A 27,811-nucleotide genomic window follows, 5' to 3' on the forward strand; every position below is an offset into this window, starting at 1 on the left:
CTCCACCCCACACAGTGAACCTTGGAGTTTGACTTTTTACTGTTTCTTCTGGAAATATTTGATGATGTGAAAGATTTTGCTCTGGTCCAGATAATTATGTGAACGGCCATGCTGTCCATGTCCTCCTGTCGTTAGAGGGGTTTGTTTTAAGATTATACTGGGTGGATTTTCAGCACCCTCTCTGTAATCTCAGTTTTAATGAAACATCCCTGAAAGATATTTGAGGAAGCACTGCTAGTCATTCAATGTTTTAATTACGCTGCATGCTCAAACTCACATCCTCTGGTTAAACTCCCTGGCTGCCACCGACTCCGATGACTCATTTGGCAAGTGTATTAACCCGAATGGAACCGAGTCATACTGAGTAAGACCATCCAAGGGTTAATCCCTGGACTACTCTGAGTTAGCAGCAGTAGACAATCAATCTCAGTGCCCTGGATCAGGGAAGGGACATAAGGCAGGGATCCTGCTCCTGACTTATATCCGTTCACTCCTGCTAGAAAATCACTTATGTGGATGTTTGCTGAGAACTAGGTAGGGGGTTGACTGTGATGCCCCTACTGTCAAATAGCCTGTCAACCCTCACTCTCGAGGTCCACACTTGGAGAATGCCAATTTGGCTGAGGTGCTGGAGAGCTGCCAATGACCTTGAATCTATAGCCCATGCAAGAGTCATGCAAAGGAGGCTCTTTGAAAGAGCTCTCCAATTAGTCCCACTCCCCTGCTCTTTCAGCATAGCCTTGAAAATTTTTCTTTTTCAAGTATATATCCAATTTCCTGTTGAAAGTTATTATTGGAGCTGCTTCCACCACCTCCTCCAAGACCTTGACATTCTTCCTAAAGTGTGGTGCCCGGAATTGGGCACAATACTTCAACTGAGACCTAACCAATGCTTTATAAAGGTTTAGCCTGACTTCCTTGCTACGTATCTATATCTTTAGAGCTCTCTGTCGCTTTCAACATGATGTGCTTTCTGAAAGAAATGAAGTTAATTTTTTTTTAAATAGTTGTAAACATACGCAGATTCCTCATCACGTTATTGAAATAATTTTCAAAACGCTCACAAACTGAAATACTCTTATGTACAGAGATACGAGTCCTTATTCCAGAAATGGTTCTAAAATGCTTTTTCAGATGCCAAAAGCAAAAGAGCCAAGCTAAAGGTCACAGCATTCGGAGGCTGGGTCAAGTTCTCAGACATGGTTCAGAGAGAAACCATGGTGTTTTGCGAAGCACTAGCCCAGTGATCAATAATCCAGACCATTTTGTTCTTTCTCAGATTTTCATTTACACAATACCTTCGACTTCTTATCTCAGGTAAATAATGCTTCCTGAGGCATTTTGCAGAAGTTATGATTGATCGGATGACTGGTATTTCCAAAGGATGTGAGTTCCAAGCCCTGTCTATTCAAGCGCTTTTGATAAACGCTGATTAAATTTTGCTTGTTAAAAAAACGACACTTGATCACAGCAGTAATATATTATTCCAAGGTGTAGACTCCGTATATTCATTCGTGCAGCTCTGATATTTATTCATCTGAGGAAAATTGTATTTTTCTGGAAGCCAATCACAAAATAATGAATTCAACATTTCCAGAGATTTATTCGTTTGTTGAGGCGCTTCAAGAGCTAATACTGTATACTTTGATCAGGTGATTTCCCAGGGAGAACATCAATGTTCCCGTTAAGCTGTGCGGCTGCACAGAGCTCTGGAGGTCCCGCACAGGCTGCTCACCAGCGTTTGCATGGGAGAAACCGCGCATGCGCCAAGGTTTGAGTGGGCCACGCAGCCACTTAAAGGGACACGCATCCCAAAAAATTACAGGGAACATTGGTGAACACCCAAATTTCAAAACATTTTTGAATTCTCGTGAGGGTGAATTTTGTGGCAGCTGGAAACATCTGGCCTTATATTATCTGAGCCGAGAGCGTAATCTCTTGAGCAACCTGGCAAAGGAAACATGGCTGAGGGGGACTGTTGCTGATATAACAAACTCTATCGAGTCATACAATCCCACCCATACTGATTCCCCAACACCGTGGTCCGAAAACATCTCAGACCCAAACGTAGTGCAAAACAAAACCAAGGAGCTTCCTCAGAATCTGTCTCTGCAGCTGGAATCAAACCGAGGTTGTGTTCGATTTACCAACATCTGCTTGGCCCACTGCACCCGTCTGGCCCACTGCCCCTGTCTGGCCCACTGTCCGTCTGGCCCACTGCCCCTGTCTGGCCCACTGCCCACGTCGGGCCCACTGTCCGTCTGGCCCACTGCCCCTGTCTGGCCCACTGCACCCGTCTGGCCCACTGCACCCGTCTGGCCCACTGCCCCTGTCTGGCCCACTGCCCGTCTGGCCCACTGCCCCTGTCTGGGTCACTGCCCGTCTGGCCCACTGCCCCTGTCTGGCCCACTGCCCGTCTGGCCCACTGCACCCGTCTGGCCCACTGCCCACGTCGGGCCCACTGCCCCTGTCTGGCCCACTGCCCGTCTGGCCCACTGCACCCGTCTGGCCCACTGCCCACGTCGGGCCCACTGCCCCTGTCTGGGTCACTGCCCGTCTGGCCCACTGCACCCGTCTGGCCCACTGCACCCGTCTGGCCCACTGCACCCGTCTGGCCCACTGCCCACGTCGGGCCCACTGCCCACGTCTGGGTCACTGCCCGTCTGGCCCACTGCACCCGTCTGGCCCACTGCACCCGTCTGGCCCACTGCACCCGTCTGGCCTGCTAACTTACCTGATTGGCTCAGGTTTCAGATGGAAGTTGAGCGCGTCAACAAGGAGCTGCTCTGAAAATGGTGGCTTTCCCTCCTTTCTCTGGATGTCGAGGTGAGCAGAATTACACAGAGCATGCACTCCACTGTCTGTACGGCTGGAGATCGAGATGTTGACTTCATTGATGGGCCGGAGTTTCTGCACCGCTCCCTGGTATATAGTGGGTCACAGGTCAGTAAACTGCAGCACAATTGCACAACTTCAGTCCAGTAATATCTTTTCATTAGAAATCAAAGCTAAGTAAATCAGACGGACTAAGTGACGCCAAGCCTGGATTTTAAAAGCCTGGCACTTGGTGAAAAACAGCCTGGAAATGACTATCAGTGATGGTATCAAACACGTATTTGATGCTCATATTAAATTCCTCTCTCTGCCATTTTACTGGAGGCTTTAAACACGTCAAAGCCTCTGTTAAAAAGGAGGGAGAAGAGCTTGATGGTTTGTTAAGGGTTACATGAGTAAACGATCAGTTATGATTTCTAGTGTAAGGCGAGGTGAGGTGAGGAGATTCACAGTTTGAGGTCAGAGGAAGGAGGTGTTGGAAGAAAAGAATGTGCACGATGGTATCACGTCACAAGGGCCATTCTACTGTGGTCATATCCCGGAAGTGAGACTCCCTGAAACTGGAACAATATTCTGCGGAGTTTCTCCGAGCAGTCGTGGTGACTGAAAGCGCGTGGCCATCGTTACAACACTCTCAGCAGAAACACAATGCAACAGGAGGGACCCCAGAGCTGGAATGGTCTGGTTTAATTGCCCGTAATTCTAAACAGACTAGACTTTCTTTACACTGCCACATGCTCTTCACGCACAAGCTTGGTTTCCGATTTCGCTCTCCACAGTCAATTGTAACTCCGAAGTCGCCACATGGAAGACCTCCGTTTGTCATATAATTTTTTTTAAACAGCTGTTTTTATTAGATCAACTGCAGAGAACCCCATGAACCAGTCCACAGCTGTATCTGTACTGCAAAGCAGGGGAAACTGCAACATTTTGCCAAAAAAACTGAAGCATTTTGCACAGTTCTCCAGGCTTCTCTATTCACTTTTCAGGGGAATGGAAACTACTTGGGAAAATAAGACAGATTTTTGAGCGATAAGGGAGTAAAGGGATTATGGGGGGGGCGGGAAGTGGAGCTGAGTCCATGATCAGATCAGCCGTGATCTTATTAACTGGTGGAGCAGGCTCGAGGGGCCAAATGGCCTACTCCTGCTCCTAATTCTTATGTTCTTATGACTGAAACGTGGCTTCATATTTTCCCACTCCTTCGTCCACATGTTGCTATAGTTACCGTGTTTGGAAGGTACTGATGAAGCTGCTCTCTATCTCCAGAAATCTTTGACCGAGTTATTTCTATCTTTGGCGACAACACTGCAGGCAACCTGTAACTGTCCAAGTTGCTCGACGGATGGTCTTAATCCAGCTTTTGGTTCACGGACACAATTACCGGCTTTTAAATAGAAGGAAAATAGGTTTTTAAATCGAGAAATCTGTACGAAGGGGCACAGGGTTCAGAAAGAAGGGAATGAACTGGTACTTGTGGGGCACTTTACTGCATCTTCAGGATTCCTCAGAGAGCTTCACATCCAATGAGGTGCTTTTAAAATGTAATTGCTGTTTTGTATGCCAACACGGCAGCCGATCTGCACACAGCAAGATCCCACAAACGGTAAGCGAGATGAATGAGCAGTTAATTTGTTTTGGTGCTGGGAGGTGGCCGGGTCACTGGGAGAACTCCCTGCTCTTCTTCAAATAATGCCGCGGGATCCGTTGCATCCACCTGCTCGGGCAGACCCGACCTGGTTTAACATCCCAAAGGTGGCTCCTTCTACAAGTTGCGGCCGACATTATACGCTCCGGGCCTGGAGTGGGGCTTCAACCAAATGGCCTGAAGACAAGAGTGCTATCAACTGAGCCAAATTAAAAAGAAGAGGAGAAAATATGAGTTTTTTTTATCTAGGCGATTGCCAAAGCCCTCGAGCACTACGTGGCTGCACAAATGTAAGAGCTGTGCATGTGTACAACACATGCAGGCGTCACTGTACTGAACTACAATCTGCGACTGAACAGCTCAAATTTCGGTTTTTTCTTGTATTGGGGCCCTGTTCTCTCTTCACTGGCACAGCTCCTAAACCCACAGCCGCTCAAAATGCTGAGACCAAAGGCTAGCTGGTGAAAGACAAGAATAATTGGAAGACTCGCACAGGTCTACACGTTATAAAGGAGTCGAGGGTTATGGGGAGCGGGCGGGGAAGTGGAGTCGAGGCCAGGGTCAGATCAGCCATGATCTTATTGAATGGCGGAGCAGGCTCGAGGGACGGTATGGCCTCCTCCTGCTCCTGTTTCTCATATTCTTCTCGCAAGGTTTGATTTCTGAATAAAGGATGGGAGTGGGGAAGGGGTGGGGGTGGCGGGAGCTAGATACAGGGAGTCAGACCCCTGTTCGAGGAAAGTTCTTTAAAGGCTTCTTGTGAGGATAAAGAGCGAGGGGGTTATCCAGGACAAGCTCCAATTTTTGAAAGCAGGAATTGCTGGAAATACATTGCAGATCCACCAGTGTCTGATAGAAAGACCAAGCTGACCCCGAAGGATGGCCCTCCGAGCACCCCTGCCGCACAAGGCAGAGCAACGGTAATCTCACCAAAAGATATAAATATGTAGCAAGAAAGTCATGCTAAACCTTTACAAATCACTGCTTGGTCCTCAGTTGGAGTATTGTGTCCAATTCTGGGCACCGCACTTTCGGCAGGGTATCAAGGCCTTGGAAAGGGTGCAGAGGGGATTTACTACAATGGTGCCAGGGACGAGGGACTTCAGCTCCGTGGAGAGACTGCAGAAGCTGGGATTGTTCTCCTTAGTGCCGAGAAGGTTAAGGGGAGCTTTAGAGGTGTTCAAAATGATGAGGGGTTTTGATAAGAGTCAAGACGCAGAATCTCTTCCCACCGACAGGCGGACCAGTAACCGGGGACACAGATTTAAGACAAGTGGCAAAAGAGCCAGAGGGAAGATCAGGAAAACATTTTTCACGCAGCGAGTTAGGATGATCTGGAATGCACTGCCGGAAAGGGTGGTGGAAGCAGATTCAATAGTAACTTTCAAAAGAGAATTGGATAAATACTTGAAAAGGAAAATTTACTGGGCAATGGGAAAGAGCAGGGGATTGGGACTAATTGGATAGCTCGACCAATGAGCCGGCACAGGCACGATGGGCTGAATGGCCTCCTCTGTGGTGTATGATTCTATCTACTTGCTCTTGCAGAGACTCCATGTTAGACCAAGAAGGAGACCAAGAGGCAGAATGTAAAATGTTGGCAGGGTCAGGTATTGGCACAGTAACCTGCACTCGGCCTAGAGTCCTTTCCATCCCACAAGTGAGATCTGCTCTGGGAACAGGCTCCATATCCCGGCTGTTCCAAACATAATAACCCAAGCTCACTCCCAAAATGGCTGAAATCAAAATAATGTTCTTGAAAGTCAGGGAATCACCAACCCAACTCAGGGAAAAAAAATCCAACCTTTAAGAAAGATCAAACAGATGTGGCCTTCCTGCAAGAAACCCATCTTACTCCCACAGAACATGCCAAGCTCACATGGGATTGGGTGGACCAAACCTGGGCCTGCTCATTCTCATCTAAAAGTAGAGGGGTGACATTTCTGATCAGCAAACCACTGCCGTTCACACTGGGGGGAAAAAGGGTAAAACTGGGTAGACTTCTTTTTATTAGTACTTTGTTAATCAGCAGAAGTTAGAACCTCAAATGTCAGCTCCCTCTATGGTTATAGGTAATGCCTGGTGCAGCACGAAGCCATGTAGACCAGACGATGCTCGGTTCAATCAGCGGTCAGCTCTGAGTAAGCTTGTCTCAGCCCCTGGGCAGTAGGGGCACAATGATTAGCTTCAGCATTCCCAGGCTTAGGAATTACATCAAATTTACAGCAAACAGGCCATTCGGCCTAACTGCTCTACGCCGGTGTTTATGCTCCACATGAGCCTCCTCCCACTTTACTTCATCTCACCCTATCAACATAACCTCCTATTCCTTTCTCCCTCAAGTACTTATCTTAAATGTATCTATACTATTGGCCTCAACCACTCCCTGTGGTAGTGAGTTCCACATTCTAACCACTCTCTGGTAAAGAAGTTTCTCCCAAATTCCATATTGGATTTATTCGTGACGATCTTATATTTATGACCCCTGGTTTTGGACTCAACTTCTCTACGTCCACCCTATCAAACCCCGTCATCATTTTAAAGACCTCTATTAAGTCACCCCTCGGCCTTCTCTCGTCTAGAAAAAAAGAGCACCCGCCTGTTCAGTCTTTCCCGATAGTTGTACCCTCTCAGTTCTGGTATCATCCTTGTTAATCTTTTTTGCCTCTTCTCCAGTGTCCACACAGATCCAATTCAAAGCAGTAAGTGAATAGTGGAGCTAAGTGGACGATCGCACGCATTCACACTACTGGTCTGATGCAAGTCCTGGGACTTTATGCAATGTGGAAGAAGCAGACCATGTATGACACCACCTCGTTATAATCTCATGACGATATTTTTACGTGCATGTGATTTCCCCAGAAGTCAGAAATGGCTTTATCCCACAGTAGGTGGAGGCTACATATCATTCAAAAAATGAAAGAGTCCCTACAAAATAGGCAGTCTGGAACGGTGTTGTCTTAAAATGTCCAATAATCCTAAATGTTATGGGAGCAGAGATTCCGTATAGAATTTCTCCCGACTGTCATGATCGGGAAGTGCAGCTCATTCCCCCTTCATGGGGAAACAGGGAAGTCTTGCTACAGTTATACAGGGTATTGGTGAGGCCACACCTGGAATACTGCGTACAGTTTTGGTTTCCATATTTACGAAAGGATATACTTGCTTTGGGGGCAGTTCAGAGAAGGTTCACTAGGTTGATTCCGGGGATGAGGGGGTTGACTTATGAGGAAAGGTTGAGTAGGTTGGGCCTCTACTCATTGGAGTTCAGAAGAATGAGAGGTGATCTTATCGAAACGTATAAGGTTATGAGGGGGCTTGACAAGGTGGATGCAGAGAGGATGTTTCCACTGATGGGGGTGACTGGAACTAGAGGGCATGATCTTAGAATAAGAGGCCGCCCATTTAAAACAGAGATGAGGAGGAATTTCTTCTCTCAGACGGTTGTAAATCTGTGGAATTTGTTGCCACAGAGAGCTGTGGAAGCTGGGACATGTAATAAATTTAAGACAGAAATAGACAGTTTCTTGAGCGATAAGAGGAAAGGGGTTATGGGGAGCGGGTGGGGAAGTGGAGATGAGTCCATGATCAGATCAGCCATGATTGTATTGAATGGTGGAGCAGGCTCGAGGGGCTGTATGGCCTACTCCTGCTCCTATTTCTTATGTTCTTATGTTATGGAATGGAGGATCATGGGAATATACAGGCCTGGTCTCAATAACGTTTTTAACAAACCCTTTATTAAACCCTCAATTGTTTCCTTCACTGCAAAATGATCAAACTCTCTTGAATTTTCTGGCAGTATCCAGCTTACTGTCACCCTGGCCTGTCTGAGCGAGGAGAATTCTATATGTCTGCATGGGGTCTGTTCCCGAAACAGTAGTTCAAAGCCTGAAACACAGTAACGCCGGGCGAGTGGGCAGCACCCGCAAAAACGCCAATACTCTCTTCAAAACACACTTGGGATCATGTGGCACTCCAGAGGAGCACAACTGTCCTTCCTACAACCAGAAATGCGATGATAAATGGCAGCTCACAACTTCTTTGTTCAAAGTGAACACGTTCGGGGATCTTACCACTTCCTGCAGACGAGAGGTTTTTGTTGAACGGACAGAATAACAATCAGCTGAAAGATAAGAGTCCTTCACTTCAGCGCTTTATCTCAGACTTTTTGTGTGAATTTAGAAAAGGTGGCACTCAAACATGGAAACATTCACTTTTAAGTAAAGATCATTTCTATTATAAAGCCTTCAATAGTTGTCACATTACGCGATGGATATGATCAGACCTTGCCCTGCTGTTCAAAGTGCTCTTAATGTGATTTATTGATTCCTGGCTATGTTGGACTGAGTATAAAGAACAAAAGCCCACTGCCTTGCTCAGAGAATCTTTACAAAGAAAGTAAAAGATTCAAAGAGTTTCATTTATCCAGGCCATAGATCAGGTATTTAATGCAGCAATACACCCTCACTATCATGTGTACGCGCGCTAGGTCGGTGCAGCAAAGCAGGTCTCCAGTCGTCCTGGTTAACCCTTGCCACTGGATAAAGGCCTAGCTCTGTCAAGCCCGTGTGGTGGTTGATGTGCAACGGTCACCACACATTAAAAAAAATCCACGCACAGGCATCTTCCACCCCCTCAATTGGAGTTCAGGACTAGAACATCGGGTCCTTCATTGAAACATCTGTGAACTCTTGTGGAAGCAAGTCATCCTCGTTCGAGGGGCCGCCTCTGATGATGATGACACCGTCATTGGTGACGTTTCCAACTCAAAGAAGTATCAAAACAGCAGCTAGCTCGGTGGATGGTTGAGCGTATTCAAGCTTCTCATATGGTGCACACCTTGGAATATTACACATTGTCGGAGGAGATCATGTGTGACATCACATATATGAACACAAGCTTCCAAATGTGGCTTTATTTCCCAGCCTTGAAGGTACTTGGTCTAGTTGTGGGTACAGTCCCGCAGGTACCGACAGCCTCTGGGGACCTTGTGGCAGTGAGCATCAACACGCCATTCGATTATGGAGCGAGTCCAGTCAAGTCTACACCCAATGTCCACACAGACACTTTCCAGTAAAGGTCGCAGGAGAGGGAGGGGAAACAAACCCCTGACTTATTTCTTTTAGTTCCATCTTATGTTAAACTTATATTGAACAGTTAGACTACACTGTGCACAGTTCTGGGCTCTATGTTATAAAAAGGACACAGAGTTATCCCCGGTATCCTGGCCAATAGTTACCCCTCAATCAACATAAAACAAAAAACAGATTATCTGGTCAGTACCACATTGCTGTTTGTGGGATCTTGCTGTGCACAACTTGGCTGCCGCGTTTCCCACATTACATCAGTGACTACACTCCAAAAGTACTTCATTAGTTGTAAAACGCTTTCAGACGTCCGGTGGTCACTATAGAAATCCGCCTTTCTTTTTCTTTTCAAGCGTTTGATCACCTGTCCTAATATTTCCTTATGTGGCTGGCTGTCAAATTTTGTTTGATAACGCTCCTGTGAAGTGTCTTGGGATGTTTTACTACATTAAAGCCATCATATAAATGCCGTGTTCGAGGAGGAAGAAATATTTCCTAAACCACGAAAACCTGTATTGTCTATGCTAGAGCACTTTTCACAGCGATGGGTGCAGGTTAACGGAGAATCATCCTAAGTGAATTCTCGCACACCTTCCAATAAGTGATTGAGGACAGCAGTTGCCTGTTGCTGATCAGACAGGAACATTCTCATCTATGCTTGGTGCTTGCTGTAAGAAAGAGGAAGGCCAAAAAAAGGACACGAATAAAGGAACCATTCTAGTAAGTTGCTGTTACTTAAAGCACATATTTTGAGAATTCCACAATTGCTTCTTAAGAACTGGCTTGAGAAACTTTTTGTCATGGGTACGGGAGTGACAGCAAGGGGGCGCATTCTTTAGAACATAAGAACATAAGAAATAGGAACAGGAGCAGGCCATACGGCCCCTCGAGCCTGCTCCGTCATTCAATAAGATCATGGCTGATCTGATCATGGACTCAGCTCCACTTCCCCGTCCGCTCCCCATAACCCCTTATTCCCTTATCATTTAAGAAATTGTCTATTTCTGTCTTAAATTTATTCAATGTCCCTGCTTCCACAGCTCTCTGAGGCAACAAATTCCACAGATTTACAACCCTCTGAGAGAAGAAATTTCTTCTCATCTCTGTTTTAAATGGGCGGCCCCTTATTCTAAGATCATGCCCTCTAGTTCTAGTCTCCCCCATCAGTGGAAACATCCTCTCTGCATCCACCTTGTCAAGCCCCCTCATAATCTTATATGTTTCGATAAGATCACCTCTCATTCTTCTGAATTCCAATGAGTAGAGGCCCAACCTACTCAACCTTTCCTCATAAATCAACCTAGTGAACCTTCTCTGAACTGCCCCTAAAGCAAGTATATCCTCTTGTAAATATGGAAACCAAAACTGCATGCAGTATTCCAAGTGTGGCCTCACCAATACCTTATATAAGTGTAGCAAGACTTCCCTGCTTTTATACTCTATCTCCTTCGCAATAAAGGCCAAGATACCATTGGCCTTCCTGATCACTTGCTGTACCTGCAGACTATCCTTTTGTGTTTCATGCAAAAGTACCCCCACGTCCCGCTGTACTGCAGCACTTTGCAATCTTTCTCCATTTAAATAATAACTTGCTCGATTTTTTTTTCTGCCAAAGTGCATGACCTCACACTTTCCAATATTATATTCCATCTGCCAAATTTTTGCACACTCACTTAGCCTGTCTATGTCCTTATGCAGATTTTTTGTGTCCTCCTCACACATTGCTTTTCCTCCCATCTTTGTATCGTCAGCAAATGTGGCTATGTTACACTCAGTCCCTTCTGCCAAGTTGTTAATACAGATTGTAAATAGTTGGGGTCCCAGCACTGATCCCTGCGGCACCCCACTAGTTACTAGTTGCCAACCAGAGAATGAACCATTTATCCCGACTCTCTGTTTTCTGTTAGTTAGCCAGTCCTCTATCCATGCTAATATATTACCCCCAACCCCGTGAACTTTTATCTTGTGCAGTAACCTTTTATGTGGCACCTTGTCAAATTCCTTCTGGAAATCCAAATACACCACATCCACTGGTTCCCCTTTATCTACCCTGTTTGTTACATCCTCAAAGAACTCCAGCAAATTTGTCAAACATGACTTCCCCTTCATAAATCCAAGCTGACTCTGCCTGACCCAATGTTGCTTTTCCACATGTCCTGCTACTGCTTCTCCTGAAGGAACAGACTCTGGCTGGGATAGCATTCCAAGGGCATGAGTCCTCTTCTGAAACACTGAAAGACTCGCATTTATATAGCACCTTTCATGACCACCAGACATCTCAAAGCACTTTACAGCAAATGAAATACTTTTTGGAGTGGAGGCACTGTTGTAATGTGGGAAACGTGACAGCCAACTTCCGCACACCAAGCTCCCACAAACAGTAATGTGATAGTTGTTGTGTACGGAGAAAGAGTCAGACTGAACACTGTGAGCTCAAAGTAGTCTTTAGTCTTTTATTGTAGGTCTCCAGAGTGCCTCTCCAACCTGTGAAGCCTTCTTAAATACCTGTGCTCCCAAGGGATTATGGGATCCATTGGGACTCTAGGGAATGAGCCCTCTGGTGGCTGTACAGAGTAAATACAAGTCCACATATATAACAACATTCCCCCCCCAAAGTCAATAGTGTAACTATTTACAATGTGAGTCGATCTGGGGCCCTTCTTGCCCTGGTTGACCGTCACGGTGCAAAAGCTGGTGTTGTTGAATCACTTGTTGGGCCCTCGCTGGGCTGCTGTGCAGCTGGCCTTGCTGGGCTGCCTAGTGTGTTGGGCCTTGCTTGATGGTTTGCTTTGCTCTCTCTGCCTGACCATTGGACGCTGGTTTAAACGGGGCAGATGTGACATGTTTGATCCTGTTACGGATCATGAATTCTTTGAATTCAGCACTGGTAAAACATGGCCCGTTGTCGCTCACCGGGACATCGGTTGCCACTGGTGTGCGTGTTGGGGGATCAAAAAGGTAGGGTCCAAGGTGGGTTACTCAGGGTAGTTCGTAAATCGAGTTTGATTTGGTTCAAGTGTTTCCGGTGAATGTGTCCATTTGAAAGTTTGACCCGAAACACCCTGTTCCCCTCTTTGGCCATGACAGTGCCGGGAAGCCACTTGGGACCTTGTCCATAATTTAATACAAATACAGGAGCTTTGACTTCAATCTCATGTGACACATTTGCGCTATCATGGTATGCACTTTGTTAAAGCCGCCTGCTCTCTACCTGTTCATGTAGATCAGGGTGAACTAACGAGAGCCTTGTCTTAAGTGCTCTTTTCATGAGCAGTTCAGCAGGTGGGATCCCAGTGAGTGAGTGGGGTCTCGTGCGGTAAGCTAAACAGGACTCGGGATAGGCGAGTCTGCAGTGAGCCTTCAGTTACCCTCTTCAAGCCTTGCTTGATGGTTTGCTTTGCTCTCTCTGCCTGACCATTGGACGCTGGTTTAAACGGGGCAGATGTGACATGTTTGATCCTGTTACGGATCATGAATTCTTTGAACTCAGCACTGGTAAAACATGGCCCGTTGTCGCTCACCAGGACATCGGGTAATCCGTGTGTGGCAAACATGGCCCGCAGGCTTTCAGTGGTGGCAGCGGACGTGCTAGCTGACATTATCTCACATTCAATCCACTTGGAGTACGTGGCTACAACCACAAGGAACATTTTACCCAATAACGGGCCAGCATAGTCGACGTGTACCCTAGACCACGGTTTGGAGGGCCAAGACCATAAACTTAGCGGCGCCTCCCTGGGTACATTGCTTAACTGCGAGAATGTATTACATCTGTGAATGCAGGAATCTAAGTCCGCATCGATACCACGCCACCACACGTGGGATCTGGCTATCGCTTTCATCATTACGATGCCTGGGTGGGTACTGTGGAGGTCATTGATGAAGGTGTCTCTGCCCTTCTTGGGGACCACTACTCGATTGCCCCACAGAAGGCAGTCTGTCTGTATAGACTTTTCATCTTTGCGCCGCTGGAACAGCTTTATCTCTTCCTGCATTTCCACTGGGACACTGGATCAGCTCCTGTGAAGCACACAGCTTTTGACTAGAGATAATAAGGGGTCCTGGCTTGTCCAGGTTTTGATCTGCCAGGCAGTGACGGGTGATTGCTCACTCTCAAATGTTTCCATAACCATGGCTAGATCTGCGGGCTGCGCCATTTCCACCCCCGTGGTGGGCAATGGCAGCCTACTGAGAGCATCGGCGCAGTTTTCTGTGCCTGGCCTGTGGTGGATGGCGTAGTTGTATGCGGACAACGCGAGCGCCCATCTCTGGATGCGTTGGTATTTATCCCTTTACTCTTGGAAAACAGGGATGTAAGTGGCTTATGGTCAATTTCCAATTCGAATTTTAGCCCAAACAGGTATTGATGCATTTTCTTTACCCCATAGACACACGTTAACGCTTCTTTCTCAATCATGCTGTAGGCTCTCTCGGCCTTAGACAGACTCCTGGATGCATAAGCAACCGGTTGCAGTTTCTCGAAATCATTAGCTTGTTGCAATACACACCTTATGCCATATGATGACGCATCACATGCTAGTGCCAAACGCTTACATAGATCATACAACACAAGCAATTTGTTTGAGCATAACAATTTTCTCGCTTTTACAAAGGCATTTTCTTGACTTTTGCCCCAAACCCATTCGCCCCCCTTTTCGTAGTAAGACATGCAGTGGTTCTAACAGTGTGCTGAGACCCGGTAAGAAGTTACCAAAGTAGTTCAAGAGTCCTAGAAACGACCGCAGCTCCGTCACGTACTGTGGCCTCGGTGCGTTCTCGATTGCCTCCGTCTTCGCGTTAATGGGCCTGATGCCGTCCGCCGCAATCCTCCTTCCCAGGAACTCCACTTCAGGTGCCAGGAAAACGCACTTCGAGCGTTTTAACCTGAGCCCCACGCGGTTGAGTCGACTAAGAACCTCTTCCAGGTTCTGCAGATGCTCGCTGTGTTCCGACCTGTGACCAAGATGTCGTCCTGGAAGATCACGGTGTGCGGGACCGACTTCAGTAAACTTTCCATGTTTCTCTGGAATATCGCCGCCGCTGATCGGATTCCAAACGGGCATCTGTTATAAACAAAAAGATCTTTGTGCGTGTTGATGCAGGTGAGGGCCTTCGATGATTCCTCCAGTTCCTGTGTCATATAGGCTGAAGTCAGATCCAGCTTCGTGAACGTCTTTCCTCCCGCCAGCGTTGCAAAGAGGTCGTCGGCTTTTGGCAGTGGGTATTGGTCCTGCAGGGAGTAACGATTGATAGTTACTTTGTAATCGCCACAGATTCTGACGGTGCCGTCTCCCTTGAGGACTGGGACAATAGGACTAGCCCATTCATTGAACTCGATCAGTGAAATGATGTCTTCTCGTTGCAGCCAGTCTAGCTCGATCTCTACCCTTTCTCTCATCATGTACGGTACTGCTCTCGTCTTGTGATGGATGGGTCACGCCCCCGGAATTAGGTGGATCTGCACTTTTGCTCCTTGGAATTTCCCGATGCCTGGTTCGAACAGCGAAGGAAATTTGTTTAAGACCTGGGCACACGAAGTGTCGTCAGCAGGCGATAGCGCTCGGACGTCGTCCCAGTTCCAGCGTATCTTTCCCAGCCAGCTCCTGCCGAGCAACGTGGGACCATCGCATAGTACCACCCAGAGTGGTAGCTTGTGCACTGCTCCATCGTAGGAGACTTTCACGGTAGCACTGCCGATTACAGGAATCAGTTCTTTAGTGTAAGTTCTTAGTCTTGTGCGAACTGGAGTTAAGACTGGCCTTGAGGCCTTGTTGCACCACTACCTTTCGAAAGTCTTTTTGCCCATGATGGACTGGCTCGCGCCAGTGTCCAGCTCCATTGACACCGGGAGTCCATTTAGTTCAACATTCAGCATTATCGGGGGACAATTCGTGGTGAATGTGTGTACCCCATGTACCTCTGCCTCCTCTATCTGAGGCTCTGGTTCGTAGTGATCCTCAGTGGATCTGTCCTCCTCTGCAATGTGGTGGTTTGCAGGTTTAACAGGCTTAGCGGCTCGCCTGCACACTCGTTGGAGGTGTCCCATTGTTCAACAGCCCTTGCAAACGTATCCTTTGAATCGGCATGAATGGAAATGATGATCACTCCCGCAACACCAACAAGGTGTTAATGGTCTTGCATTAATCATCCTTGATGGTGGACTCTGAGACATCTGCGGACGTGCAGTTGCAGGTATGTGTGACCTGCCCCGTACGTTACGATTCACTTTATTCACAGTACTTGTAGCGGCACTTGTGTGCTGAGAGATTTGCTTAGTATTGTCACTGGTGGCAATGAATGCCTGGGCTATCGCTGTGGCCTTACTCAAGGTTGGGGTCTCTACAGTCAAAAGTTTGCGAAGTATGGTTTCGTGGCCAATGCCAAGTATGAAAAAGTCTCTGAGCCTGTGCTCCAAATGTCCTTCAAATTCGCAATGTCCTGCAAGGCGTCTTAGCTCGGCGACATAACTCGCCACTTCCTGGCCTTCAGACCTTTTGTAGGTGCAGAACCGGTACCTCGCCATCAGAACGCTTTCCTTCGGGTTCAAATGCTCTCGGAAAAAGTGTGCATAAATCGTCGTACGATTTCTCCGTGGGTTTCACTGGAGTGAGCAGATTCTTCATGAGGCCATACGTTGGTGCCCCACAGATGGTGAGGAGGATCGCTCTGCGTTTGGCAGCGCTCTCTTCCGCATCTAGCTCGTTGGCCACGAAGTATTGGTCGAGTCGCTCCACAAAAGTTTCCCAATCATCTCCCTCCGAAAATTTCTCCAGGATGCTCACTGTTCTCTGCATCTTTGGGTTCGCTATCTGTATCTCGTCGCCAGTTGTTGTGCATGGAGAAAGAGTCAGACTGAACACTGTGAGCTCAAAGTAAAGTGTGACTTTAGTCTTTTATTGCAGGTCTCCAGACTGCCTCTCCAACCTTCTTAAATACATGTGCTTCCAAGGGATTATGGGATCCCTTGGGACTCCGGGAAATGAGCCCTCTGGTGGCTGTACAGAGTAAATACAAGTCCACATATATAACAACAGATAATCTGTTTTTGTTATGTTGATTGAGGGATAAATATTGGCCAGGACACCGGAGATAACTCCCGTGCTCTTCTTCAAAATAGTGCCGTGGGATCTTTTACATCCACCTGAGAGAACAGATGGGGCCTCGGTTTAACATTTCATCCGAAAGGCGGTGACTGAGCACATGGTGGAACCCTCTGGCCGAAGAGCCGGACATTCACTTGGGTGGGTGAGAAACTGGCACCTGTGGAACAGTAACCCTGCAATAATCGCCACCTTCAAGACCAGGGGAGAAATCAGAGGAGGCGGCCGGTGGGGGGGGGGGGGAAATCGGGGGGGGGGAAGAAAGATTCCAAAGGGCTCACAGGTTGAACAGTCCACTCCCTCCAAAACAATGAAGTTGTAGAAAGTTTTTTATGGCAGAGATTTTGACGCTGGTTCTTTCAACAAGTACGTCAAGCGCTGTACGCTCTCATCTGTAAATTTATCTGTAAGCAGAACTTGTCAGGAGATTCTCAGAATTTTATAAGCCAGAAATGTCTCTTTTTAATGGGCTCCAGGCCTGGAGATAAATCTCAGCCGCATGCGGAGCGAATCAGGCTGAAAGGAAACCACAATAAAGGCGGCATTTGGAATTCCACAAGGATAATGTGTGTCAGGCCCAGGTCTGGCCCTCTGGTGCACAACACACATACACAGGGCAGCAGGAAGACGAGCGCACAGTGCAAGGTGCCAATCAGCTGGGGGTCCGACTGACCATTGTTCCACACCAGTGAGGGCTGCTTTTAATAAAAGTGTTCCACCTAAGAGAATCTGTGAAATATGAGGTTTACAAAATTGCCACACACAGATTCCATAAATATGACTCCACTCATATAAATCCCACTGTGAGGGTTAAATGTCACAATCCACACTCTACTGTTTTTTTTTCCAGCTTTGCCCTTCCTCTTCTTATTTCTGAAGTCTGACTTTTTTTCTTTTACAATACGTGATTAGGGTTTTCCTGTTGTTGTGCCCATTATTGGCTATTGGCAATATTTAGCTCTTGAAGACCATTTGAATGCAGACGATAGCCCAAGTGTCTGTAAGAACATAACATAAATAAGAGCAGGAGTAGGTTGTCAAGCCTGCTCCGCCATTGAATGAGATCATGGCTGATCTTCGACCTCAACTCCACCTTCGCGCACTGCCCCCATATCCCTCGATTCCTCTAATATACAAAAATCTAGCGATCTCTGTCTTGAATACACTCAACAACTGAGCATCCACAGGCCTCTGGGGTCGAGAATTCCAAAGATTCACCACTCTCTGAGTGAAGAAGTTTCTCCTCATCTCAGTCCTAAATGGCCGACCCCTTATCCTGAGACTGTGACCCCTGGTTCTCGACTCCCCAGCCAGGGGAAACATCCTCCCTGCATCTATCCTGTCAAGCCCCTTAAATTTTTTTATTCAATTAGATCACCGCTCCTGCTTCTAGGGCTTGTCTACTCAATCTCTCAGAAGAAACATAAGAAAATAGGAGCAGGAGTAGGCCATTCGGCCCCTTGAGCCTGCTCCGCCATTCAATATCATGGCTGATCTTCTACCTCAACTCCACTTTCCCGCCCGGTCTCCATATCCCTTGATTTCCCTAGAGTCCACTCCTCATAGGACAATCTCCCCATCCCAGTGAGCCTTTATTGCACCCCCTCTAAGGCAAGTAGATCCTTCCCTGGTGTCCTGGCCAATATTTATCTCTCAAACAGAACAAAAATAGATTACCTAGTCATTATCACATTGCTGTTTGTGGGAACTTGCTGTGCACAAATTGGCTGCCACGCTTCCCACATTACAACAGTGACTACACTCCAAAAATTATTTCATTGGCTGTAAAGCACTTTGAGACGTCCGGTGGTCGTGAGAGGCGCCATGTAAATGCAAGTCTTTCTTTTTGTCTGCTGGGATACGGTTCCCAAGGCAACAGCAGCCCTCCTGTACACCAATCAAGTCACCATCCCTCACAAGTCAGCAGGCCTTTCCACCACAGAAGCCATCACGGCACAGCCCGTTTCTGTCCTCACAGGATGGCCATGCAGCGGTACTTCCCAGCGGGCTTCAATGGACAGCGACCAGGAGTGGGGAGTTTCCCTCCCCTTTCCCCAGACGTGGAATGTTGCTCCAGCTGCGATCCAGGACAATTGGCCATTCTAATCTCACGTTATTGGAACATCATTTAATTGTAAGAAAATTAAATTCCATCCAGAAAATCCCAATTCGACACAAAGCAAGATTCTGTTTGCCGAATTCCAGACACTAAATACTTCATTCAAAGGTCACGGGAATGTGGTTAATGCGGTAGATCGAGATCTGTGCAAATTGTGACCAGCAATAGCAAGACAAATCTGAGCCAAGTCTACAATCCCAGTGTCCAGTACTAATTCACCGACTACTCACGGCCATTACAGAAGCTCTGATTCGGGTGGAACACTGATCCCCAAGTTTAATACAGGCAACTCTCGAGTATCCGGGTCCCTCAGGGATTGGGCTATGCTGGGTAAACGATTTCTCCGTTAGAGCGAGTTGGCATTACAGTTAATGTTTACAGTACTGCAGGTGTGCTCCAACCAATAGCTGTAGCGTATCTTCTAATCCTTGAATTCTAGTCCTCCAGATCTAAAGAGCATTAGGCTTGTCGCTTACTTCCTGTAACTGTTGGTGGCATTTTAATGAATTATGAGAGGCAGTGGAACTGCGTGGGAGCAGCAGCGAGAGCGGAGGCAGGGTGCTGCGCTTAAAAGCAAGGCTCAACGGGCAACATTCGAAAGGAACATCAGAGTTTCAAAGTGACGTCACACACACGGAATTTTAAATGCCATTACAACGGGATTCCCGTTGCATCCGTGTGCGGATAATCGAGAGTTGCCTGTACATTCTCTCACCCAGCCGCTCACATTGTGTCGGATTCAGCAATTTCCTTCATTAAAAACGGGTCATGACTCTCCCAGATTTTAATGCAAGTTGAATGTTGCGAAATAACATTCTAGATTCACCATAATGACGTGGAAATCCCGGCCTCCCCAGGTCCATACGGGGTGTGTACGGAGTGTGTACGGACCCGGGAAGGCACCGCAAAAGCCGGTTTTCAGCACACAATGCGCATGCGCTGAAAACCGGCTTTTCCGATCTGTCAAGCTCCAACACATATCGGGAGCGAGAACATTTGCACGGGCAAGATTGCGGGATTTACCCATATCTTGCCCGGCAAATGTCCTCAAAATTCTTGCGCTTGTTAAAAGCAGGTGCATAGCCTACTGTTACAGGCATAAGAGTTTAAAAACATACAAAAATTACATTTTAAAAACACATAATTTTAAAAACCCCACCCACTACGTTACATTTATTTTTAACCATAATTAAAAAAAACTTTTTAAAAACTCAGAAAAAAAAATTTTCTCCAAGATATTTATTAACTTTCATTTTAATGATGTGTGTGTTTTTTTAATTTTTTATTACATGTGGTTAGTGTGTTTGTTTTTTTTTTCTCATTAATAGCAATGAGAACTCGTAGATAGGGAGTTCCCATTGCTATTAATGAGAAAGCTGTGGAATACTGTACCTGATTGGTTGAGCAGTCACACGTGGAATACTGCACCTTCTGCGTGGGAACCTGGAGGACGGGAGCACGCTTCGCAGCGCGGGAAGAGAAGGCCTCCCCACCGGAATCCCTCGCTCCTCTCCGGGAGCGCCAGGTACTTTCGCAGAAACGTTTCAGGTCGGAGGCAATTGCCCGCGCGGGAAGCTTCCGACTGCAATTTCAGCCCCATGATTGGGAGATGATATGGGCTTTTTTGTTGAAAATATTCACTAACAACTGATGATTTATAAAGGAGTGAGAACGTGCACACAATCCCCCTCCCACCACACATCTGAGTGGGCAGGGTGCGCAGACTGCTGCCAAGGCCATGGCTGGTTGGCTGACAGGTGCAACCCGACAGAACGTACGAAATAGGAGCAGACGTCGACTGTTCAGCCCCTCAAGCCTGCTCCGCCATTCAATAAGATCCTGGCTGATCTGCACACTGTAGCTGGCCAGCAAGGGAACTGAGCCCGGGACCTTGGCCTTATTCGCTATACGCTCTAACCGTCCGAGCTAACTGACCGGCAGAAGCAGCCCAGAGCCTGAACGGCTGACCGTTTCCTCGCTCTGCCAGAGCCGCTGCTCGCTGCCTGCCCACACCAGCAGCTGGAATTGGAAAGCCAACAGAAGGGCACATCCATCCCGTTTCCGACTGCTCTGTAACATCGTGCACTGGTGCCACATCACATCGTTCTCTGCCCCCCCCCGCCCCGCCCCGCACCCCCAATCACTCTTCATATTTCTGGCCAACAGCATCGTCACATCACCTCCGTATTACCCCAACTGCTCTTTCTGCGGACAATTCAGTTTTACATTCAAAGCACATTTTCAAACGTATTTTAAAACTGAAAGATGCTTACTGCCACTTTACAGAACGACAAGCCAGCAGAATAGCTGACATCGCTCTTTGGCTGCAGACTGGCCATTATTAGGCAAAGTTTAAATAAAGTTCAATAAAATGCTTTACATAATCAATATTTAATGCAAAATAAGGAGCTGTGGGACTTGATTTCCAGCCCACTTGAGTCACAATTCACTTTGCAACCTTGCTGCTTGTGAGGCATCAGGTCAGGAGGCGAGTGGGATATTAATGAAATCTCGAGTGCGTTTCGATCCTTCACACCTTGACTGCACCACCACAGGACAGCACTCGGCAACATAACCCTTTAATGAGGCAGGCTCAGTTTCCGCTCGGTTACAGACATGGTTCTGTGCCCGATCCGTTCCCCAGCTCAGCCCTCTCACGACGAGGGGGGTGAGGGCAGAGGCTCCTCTTGTCCTTATCCTCACAAGGACTACGCTAATTAGTCTGACCCCAGTGTGGGTATGTTTCTAGACTCCATACAGGATGAAATGAATAAACACCGAGAGAGGAAAGGGCTAGCCAGGGGTTGTGAGCATGGGAAGGGCCGGGGTTTGAGGAAATCACAGTGTGTCTAAATACAGGGATTGCTGTATATTTGGACGTTTGAGCACATATTTGATAAGGAGCTGCACAGGAGACAGCAAGGCATGTGGTATTAAAGGGAATATTGCTGCAGGGATAGAGAAATGGTTAGGGGACAGAAAACAAATGAACGGTAAATGGTTGATTTATGGATTGGCAGAAACAAGGCAACTCTCAAGGCTGGAAAAGGTCGTAGATCTATTTAGTCCGCTCTCCTGCTGTCCTAGCAGTTCTAACCAATAATGTGTGTTTCTTCAATATAATGGACTAATTGATTTTGAATAGATCCAAGCTCCTTGCCCCATGACCTCCCTCCCTTGGTAAGCTATTCCAAAAACCAATACCCTTTCAGTGAAGTAAGACAGTGAAGTTATTTCAATCTATCTTTTAAAAAAAATTCATTCACAGGATGTGGGCGTCGCTGGCAAGGCCAGCATTTATTGCCCATCCCTAATTGCCCTCGAGAAGGTGGTGGTGAGCCGCCTTCCTGAACCGCTGCAGTCCGTGTGGTGAAGGTGCTCCCACAGTGCTGTTAGGGAGGGAGTTCCAGGATGAAGGAACGGCGATATATTTCCAAGTCAGGATGGTGTGTGACCTTGGGAGGGGAACTTGGAGGTGCTGGTGTTCCCATGCGCCTGCTGCCCTTGTCCTTCTAGGTGGGAGAGGTCGCGGGTTTGGGAGGTGCTGCCAAAGAAGCCATGGCGAGTTATTGTAGTGTATCCTGTAGATGGTACACACTGCAGCCACGGTGCGCCGGTGATGGAGGGAGCGAATGTTTAAGATGGGGTATCGAACTTCTGGAGTGTTGTTGGAGCTGCACTCATCCAGGTAAGTGGAGGAGCTTTTCAGCATCCCCTCATGTTTTCTGGTCCTGCTCTTACACACAGGAGCCAAGGCTGACCCTCGAAATCCCCGAGCTGTATTAATGTGAATACCTCAATCGTATCCCCTTCAGTTTGCTCCACTCCAACCAGAAGAGTTCCAATTCGGTGAGTCTATCCTCATGGTTTATTCTCCCATTTCCCAATAGCTCTCCTGGTTCTTCTCTGTACTGTTTCCAACTAACTGTGCCCATCCCATGGTGACGATTCCAGAACTGTATTCAATGCTCCAGGTACAGCTTGACCAACACTCTATACCTCCTTTCAGGCGCATTCTAATCCTTTCTATACAACCTAGTGTCTCATTTGCTCTCTTGATAGCAGCCAGACATAGGCTTGATGTTTCGAGGGATTTTTCTGACTCTAGATTTGCCGATTTGGCTCTGTCAGTATTTGCTCCATTAACGCTCTGTTTATTTCCAGTCCATCGTGCATCATTGAACACTTATTTACATTAAATTGGTCCCGAAACAGTTTAAGGCCCCTGTAGCTCCTTCTCATTTCCCATTATTTCAACCACCTCTTGCTATTTTGAGATCACCTGCAGACTTTGAGATGAACCTACCAATGCCCTCTTCTAGATCATTCATGAATGTGCTGAAGATCGGTCCTGATACCGACCCCTGAACGACCCCACTCGCCACACCCTTCCACCCAAAATACCAGTGTTAACACAATCCCCGTTTGCCATCGCCCAGCCCTGACTCAATCCATCCCAACATGCTGCTGCCAATAACATGCCTGTTCAACAACTACTTTTCCCAAGGTGGCTGTATCCAGGACACAATTCTGAGCTATCAGTGACTGTATTGCCCACAAACAAGCCTTTCATTAGAATCATAGAATGACACAGCACAGAGGGAGGCCTTTCGGCCCACTGTGCTGGCTCTGACCATATCTGGTCCCAACAGTGACATCACTGAAGCTGCTAAAAGCTCACGCTAACAAAACACCAGGGCTCTAGCAATCACCACCAATCACATCTTGCTTCTTACAACGCTCCTCCTTTGTCGTTGGGTTTACAACATTCGGTACAGCACTATTTGCACATGAACACCCGGTAGAAGCAAGCTGTAATTTTAGATTGGGCTATCATAACATATGCACCTTACTCACAGGTTTGGGAGGTCTGGAAGAGTTCGTGTTCCATGTTTTTATTGAATGTGCGAGGTTGCAGCCCCTCTTCCATTATTTGAAGGGGCTGCTCCTCAAATTCTGGTTGCACTTCAGTCCCACACTCCTGATCTTTGGGCACCCTGTGTGGAGGGGAGCGGGCAGGTCGGAAGGCCTCCTCGTAGGACTGCTCCTGGGCCTGGCCAAAAGGGCCATCAGCCAGTCCAGGCAGCGGGCAGTCGAGGGGGTCGTTCAGCCCGACTGCCTGCCTCTCTTCCATGGTTACATTCGAGCCAGGGTGTCCCTGAAGATGGAGCACGCAGTGTCCACCGGTACGTTCGAATCCTTCCGCAAGAGGTGGGCGCCGGAGGGACTGGAGTGCATCATCACCCCCGGCAACCAAATTTTAATTTGATTTTAATGTCTAAAACTTAATTTGTTTATTGTGTCGGTTTTAGTGCCCCCCCCCCCCTTTTGTCAGGGGGCACTTGTATAATTTGTGTTTTAGTGCCCTCAAAAAGAAAAGGGGGGCACTTGAAAAGTTTTTGGAGTGTGCCCCCTCTTTAATCAGGGGGCACTTGATTAATGTTTACAACAAAATAGTTGTTGAGTTGTGAGTGGCAAAGCCAGTCACGTGATGTTCACAAGACACCATGAAACCCCAGCCAGTTGGGTTCGGAGGATCCACGATGAGGCAGGTGGTTGTGAACCTGGTGGGTAAACTGGTAATGTGTAATGTGATTGTTAAACCTTCACTAATAAACCAACTCGCTCTTAATAGCAATGTGTTACTATGATTTACTAAGCAAAGAACCCATGAAGCAAATATATTACAGCTATTTTACAACGGTAAATGCGGTAATTGTGTCTTACGTAAGACGACAGTATTGGCTACAGCTGCCATCAGGGACTCAGATGTTTTAATAAAAATAGAATCCTGTTTCTAAAGGTCAGCAGTTGGTTCACAATATTGGTCGGTTGATGGAATTAATTTTAATCAGGTGCTTCGGTCGTCTTACAAGATATTCCAGTCGTGCTGCACTGGCCAGATCCCCTGAACTTCAAACATCCCATTTTACACTTCTCGAGCAAGACCCATTGCACATTCCCACTCATTCCTTTTCCCAATCTTGAACCAACAGACTCCTTGCCTCATGGCTCCTTCCTTCCTTCATCAACAATCTCCAGGCCCCTGCAGCTCAGTAATGCTGAAGATGTTAAGCATAATCTCTATCACTATATTAACAAATCTTGTGGATGGCATCCACTTCTTGTCTAAAAACCCTACCTCTTGTGTCACGATTTTGCGTTACACTTTTTATAGGCCAACCGTTAACACTCAAAATCACTTTGAACACATTTGTCAGCATTTATAATGGGAAATCCTATCTAAAGAAGAATCACTCAAAATCCATTGTGAAAAAAAAGCATCTCCACTTTTCCCAGCGGCTGAAACTCTTGGGGCTGGATTTTCGGGCCTTCTGCGCTCCGGGTTTCATAAGAACATAAGAAATAAGAGCAGGAGTAGGCCATACGGCCCCTCGAGCCTGCTCCGCCATTAAATATCATGGCTGATCTGATCATGGACTCAGCTCCACTTCCCTGCCCGTTCCCCATAACCCCTTATCGTTTAAGAAACTGTCTATTTCTGTCTTAAATGTATTCAATGTTCCGGCTTCCACAGCTCTCTGAGGCAGCGAATTCCACAGATTTACAACCCTCAGAGAAGACATTTCCCCTCACCCCAGTCCCAAACGGGCGCCCCCCCCCCCCATTCCAGTCCCACACCGGAGCAGTGGCAAAGGTGGCGGTGAGGGTTTCTGGCCGGGCGGTCAGCCTCCACATCCCGCAGCAATCCTCGGGTCCAGTTTTGCGGCTGCGCGGAGCAGCACTGCCCGGAAGAGTTGTGCCAGTGAGCAACGTCCCCAGTTACTTTGGTGGCAAAAACAGGAAGGCAGAATATTATCTGAATGGTGGCACATTAGGAAAAGGGGAGGTGCAACGAGACCTGGGTGTCATGGTACATCAGTCATTGAAAGTTGGCATGCAGGTGCAGCAGGCGGTGAAGAAGGCAAATGGTATGTTGGCCTTCATAGCTAGGGGATTTGAGTATAGGAGCAGGGAGGTCTTACTGCAGTTGTACAGGGCCTTGGTGAGGCCTCACCTGGAATATTGTGTTCAGTTTTGGTCTCCTAATCTGAGGAAGGACGTTCTTGCTATTGAGGGAGTGCAGCGAAGGTTCACCAGACTGGTTCCCGGGATGGCTGGGCTGACATATGAGGAGAGACTGGATCGACTGGGCCTTTATACATTGGGGTTTAGAAGAATGAGAAGGGATCTCATAGAAACATATAAAATTCTGATGGGACTGGACAGGTTAGATGCAGGAAGAATGTTCCCGAGGTTGGGGGGGTGGGGAAGTCCAGAACCAGGGGATAACAGTCTAAGGATAAGGGGTAAGCCATTTCAGACTGAGATGAGGAGAAACTTCTTCACGCGAGTTGTTAACCTCTACCGCAGAGAGTTGTTGATGCTAGTTCATTGGATATATTCAAGAGGGAGTTAGATATGGCCCTTATGGCTAAGGGGATCAAGGGGTATGGAGAGAAAGCAGGAAAGGGGTACTGAGGTGAATGATCAGCCATGATCTTATTGAATGGTGGTGCAGGCTCGAAGGGCCGAATGGCCTACTCCTGCACCTATTTTCTATGTTTCTATGTTACAACTCCAGCGCGAGTTTGAGCTCCTGATTGGCCCGTCCGCCGAGAAGTGTGCCCGCATTGACCGCCTGGCAAATCTAACCATCCCGTCGGTGGAGAGGTAGGTATTGGATTCCCGAGGCAAGAGTAATTGTTTTTTCTTTTGAGTTTGTTAGCGATTTGTATTGCGGTGGAGTGGGCAATGTATTGGGAATGTTTCTGTGGGGCTTTTTAGGTCCCCTCCCCCAGAACTCTCTCGGAGCACTCCTGTCCGGCACTTTAGCTCGGGAGTTTCCCATCCTGGCACCAAGAAAGATGTACAAGGCCTCACTTGGCGCTGTGCCCCCTGACGCAGGGCCCAGAGGCCCAAACTTTAATACTAAAGCACAAACTATTCCCGGCCGCTAACTTTCTCACCCCGCCACTATTATCGCCCCAAAAACATTAAAACGTAAAAACCAGCCCATAATGTCTGAAATAAGTTCAAAACAATTTTTTTTTAAATAGATATTTCACGTTAGCATGATTCAAAATGTACCCACTCAATAATTTAATTCCAGTTTTTAATGAAAGGCCTCAGCCTTTCTCAAAAGCCTGGGCTTCGACTGTATAATTTACCTCTCAGCAGGTGGAGGCAGCTTTCAGCCACACCTGTGCACTCTGAGCACGTGCCGTTTGTGGAATTACCCAGCATGCAATGTGAACGTTGTCCATTTGTGCTTTCATGGCCTGGTACCCCCCTCCCAGATTTCTCCAGCCCTGTGCCCCAGCCCCACAGGCCTACACAACTGCTCTGCTCCCGGTTGTCACCCACTCTGCGCCTATCCCAAAATTTCTGGGCCAAACCTTACAATTCTCTCCCTGCTCCCTCTGCGTGAACGCCCACAAGTGTGTGGCCAAGCACCACTCGCAAACCTCAGGCCAATCGCTCCCACTCCATCTCTTGTGCCAAAGCCCCAGCTCCCTCCTAATCTTGTGCTCTACACCCTAGTTTCTCTTGGATTTGCATGTGTTGTACCCGACTCCAATCCAGTACATGGTGACTGCTATCTTGCTGCATGACCAGGGCTTTCACAAAGTTAAGAGACAGAATCTAACTATGTCAGCAAAGGAACATGCATAAGTCACACACTGAGAAAGATATACGCAACAGAACACAAGAACGTAAGAAACAGGAGCAGGAGTAGGCTATTCAACCCTTTGAGCCTGCTCCGCCATTCAATAAGATTATGGCTGATCTTGTACCTCAACTCCATCTTCTCGCACTATCCCCATATCCCTTCATTCCCTTAATATCCAAAAATCTATCGAGCTCCGTCGTGAATATACTCAACGACTGAGCCTCCACAGGCTCTGGGGTAGAGAATTCCAAAGATTCACCACCCTCTGAGTCAAGAAACTTCTCCCCATCTCAGTCCTAAATGGCCGACCCCTTATTCTGGGACTGTGACCCCTGGTTCTAGACT

General features: G+C 47.4%; 1 protein-coding gene across 2 annotated transcripts in view; it reads right to left on the reverse strand.

Annotated features, from left to right (window-relative positions):
• The window catches only part of pusl1 (pseudouridine synthase like 1), a 112,634-nt gene that overhangs the window by 71,957 nt on the left and 12,866 nt on the right, over positions 1–27,811 (reverse strand). For both annotated transcript variants that reach the window (XM_070860336.1, XM_070860335.1), the window contains exon 3: positions 2,735–2,922. In XM_070860336.1, coding sequence (XP_070716437.1) covers positions 2,735–2,922 — 188 coding nt within the window. The remainder of the gene's footprint in view (positions 1–2,734; positions 2,923–27,811) is intronic.

This window comes from Pristiophorus japonicus, chromosome 18 (genome assembly GCF_044704955.1).
Source record: "Pristiophorus japonicus isolate sPriJap1 chromosome 18, sPriJap1.hap1, whole genome shotgun sequence".
In the NCBI taxonomy this organism is placed as follows: domain Eukaryota; kingdom Metazoa; phylum Chordata; class Chondrichthyes; family Pristiophoridae; genus Pristiophorus; species Pristiophorus japonicus.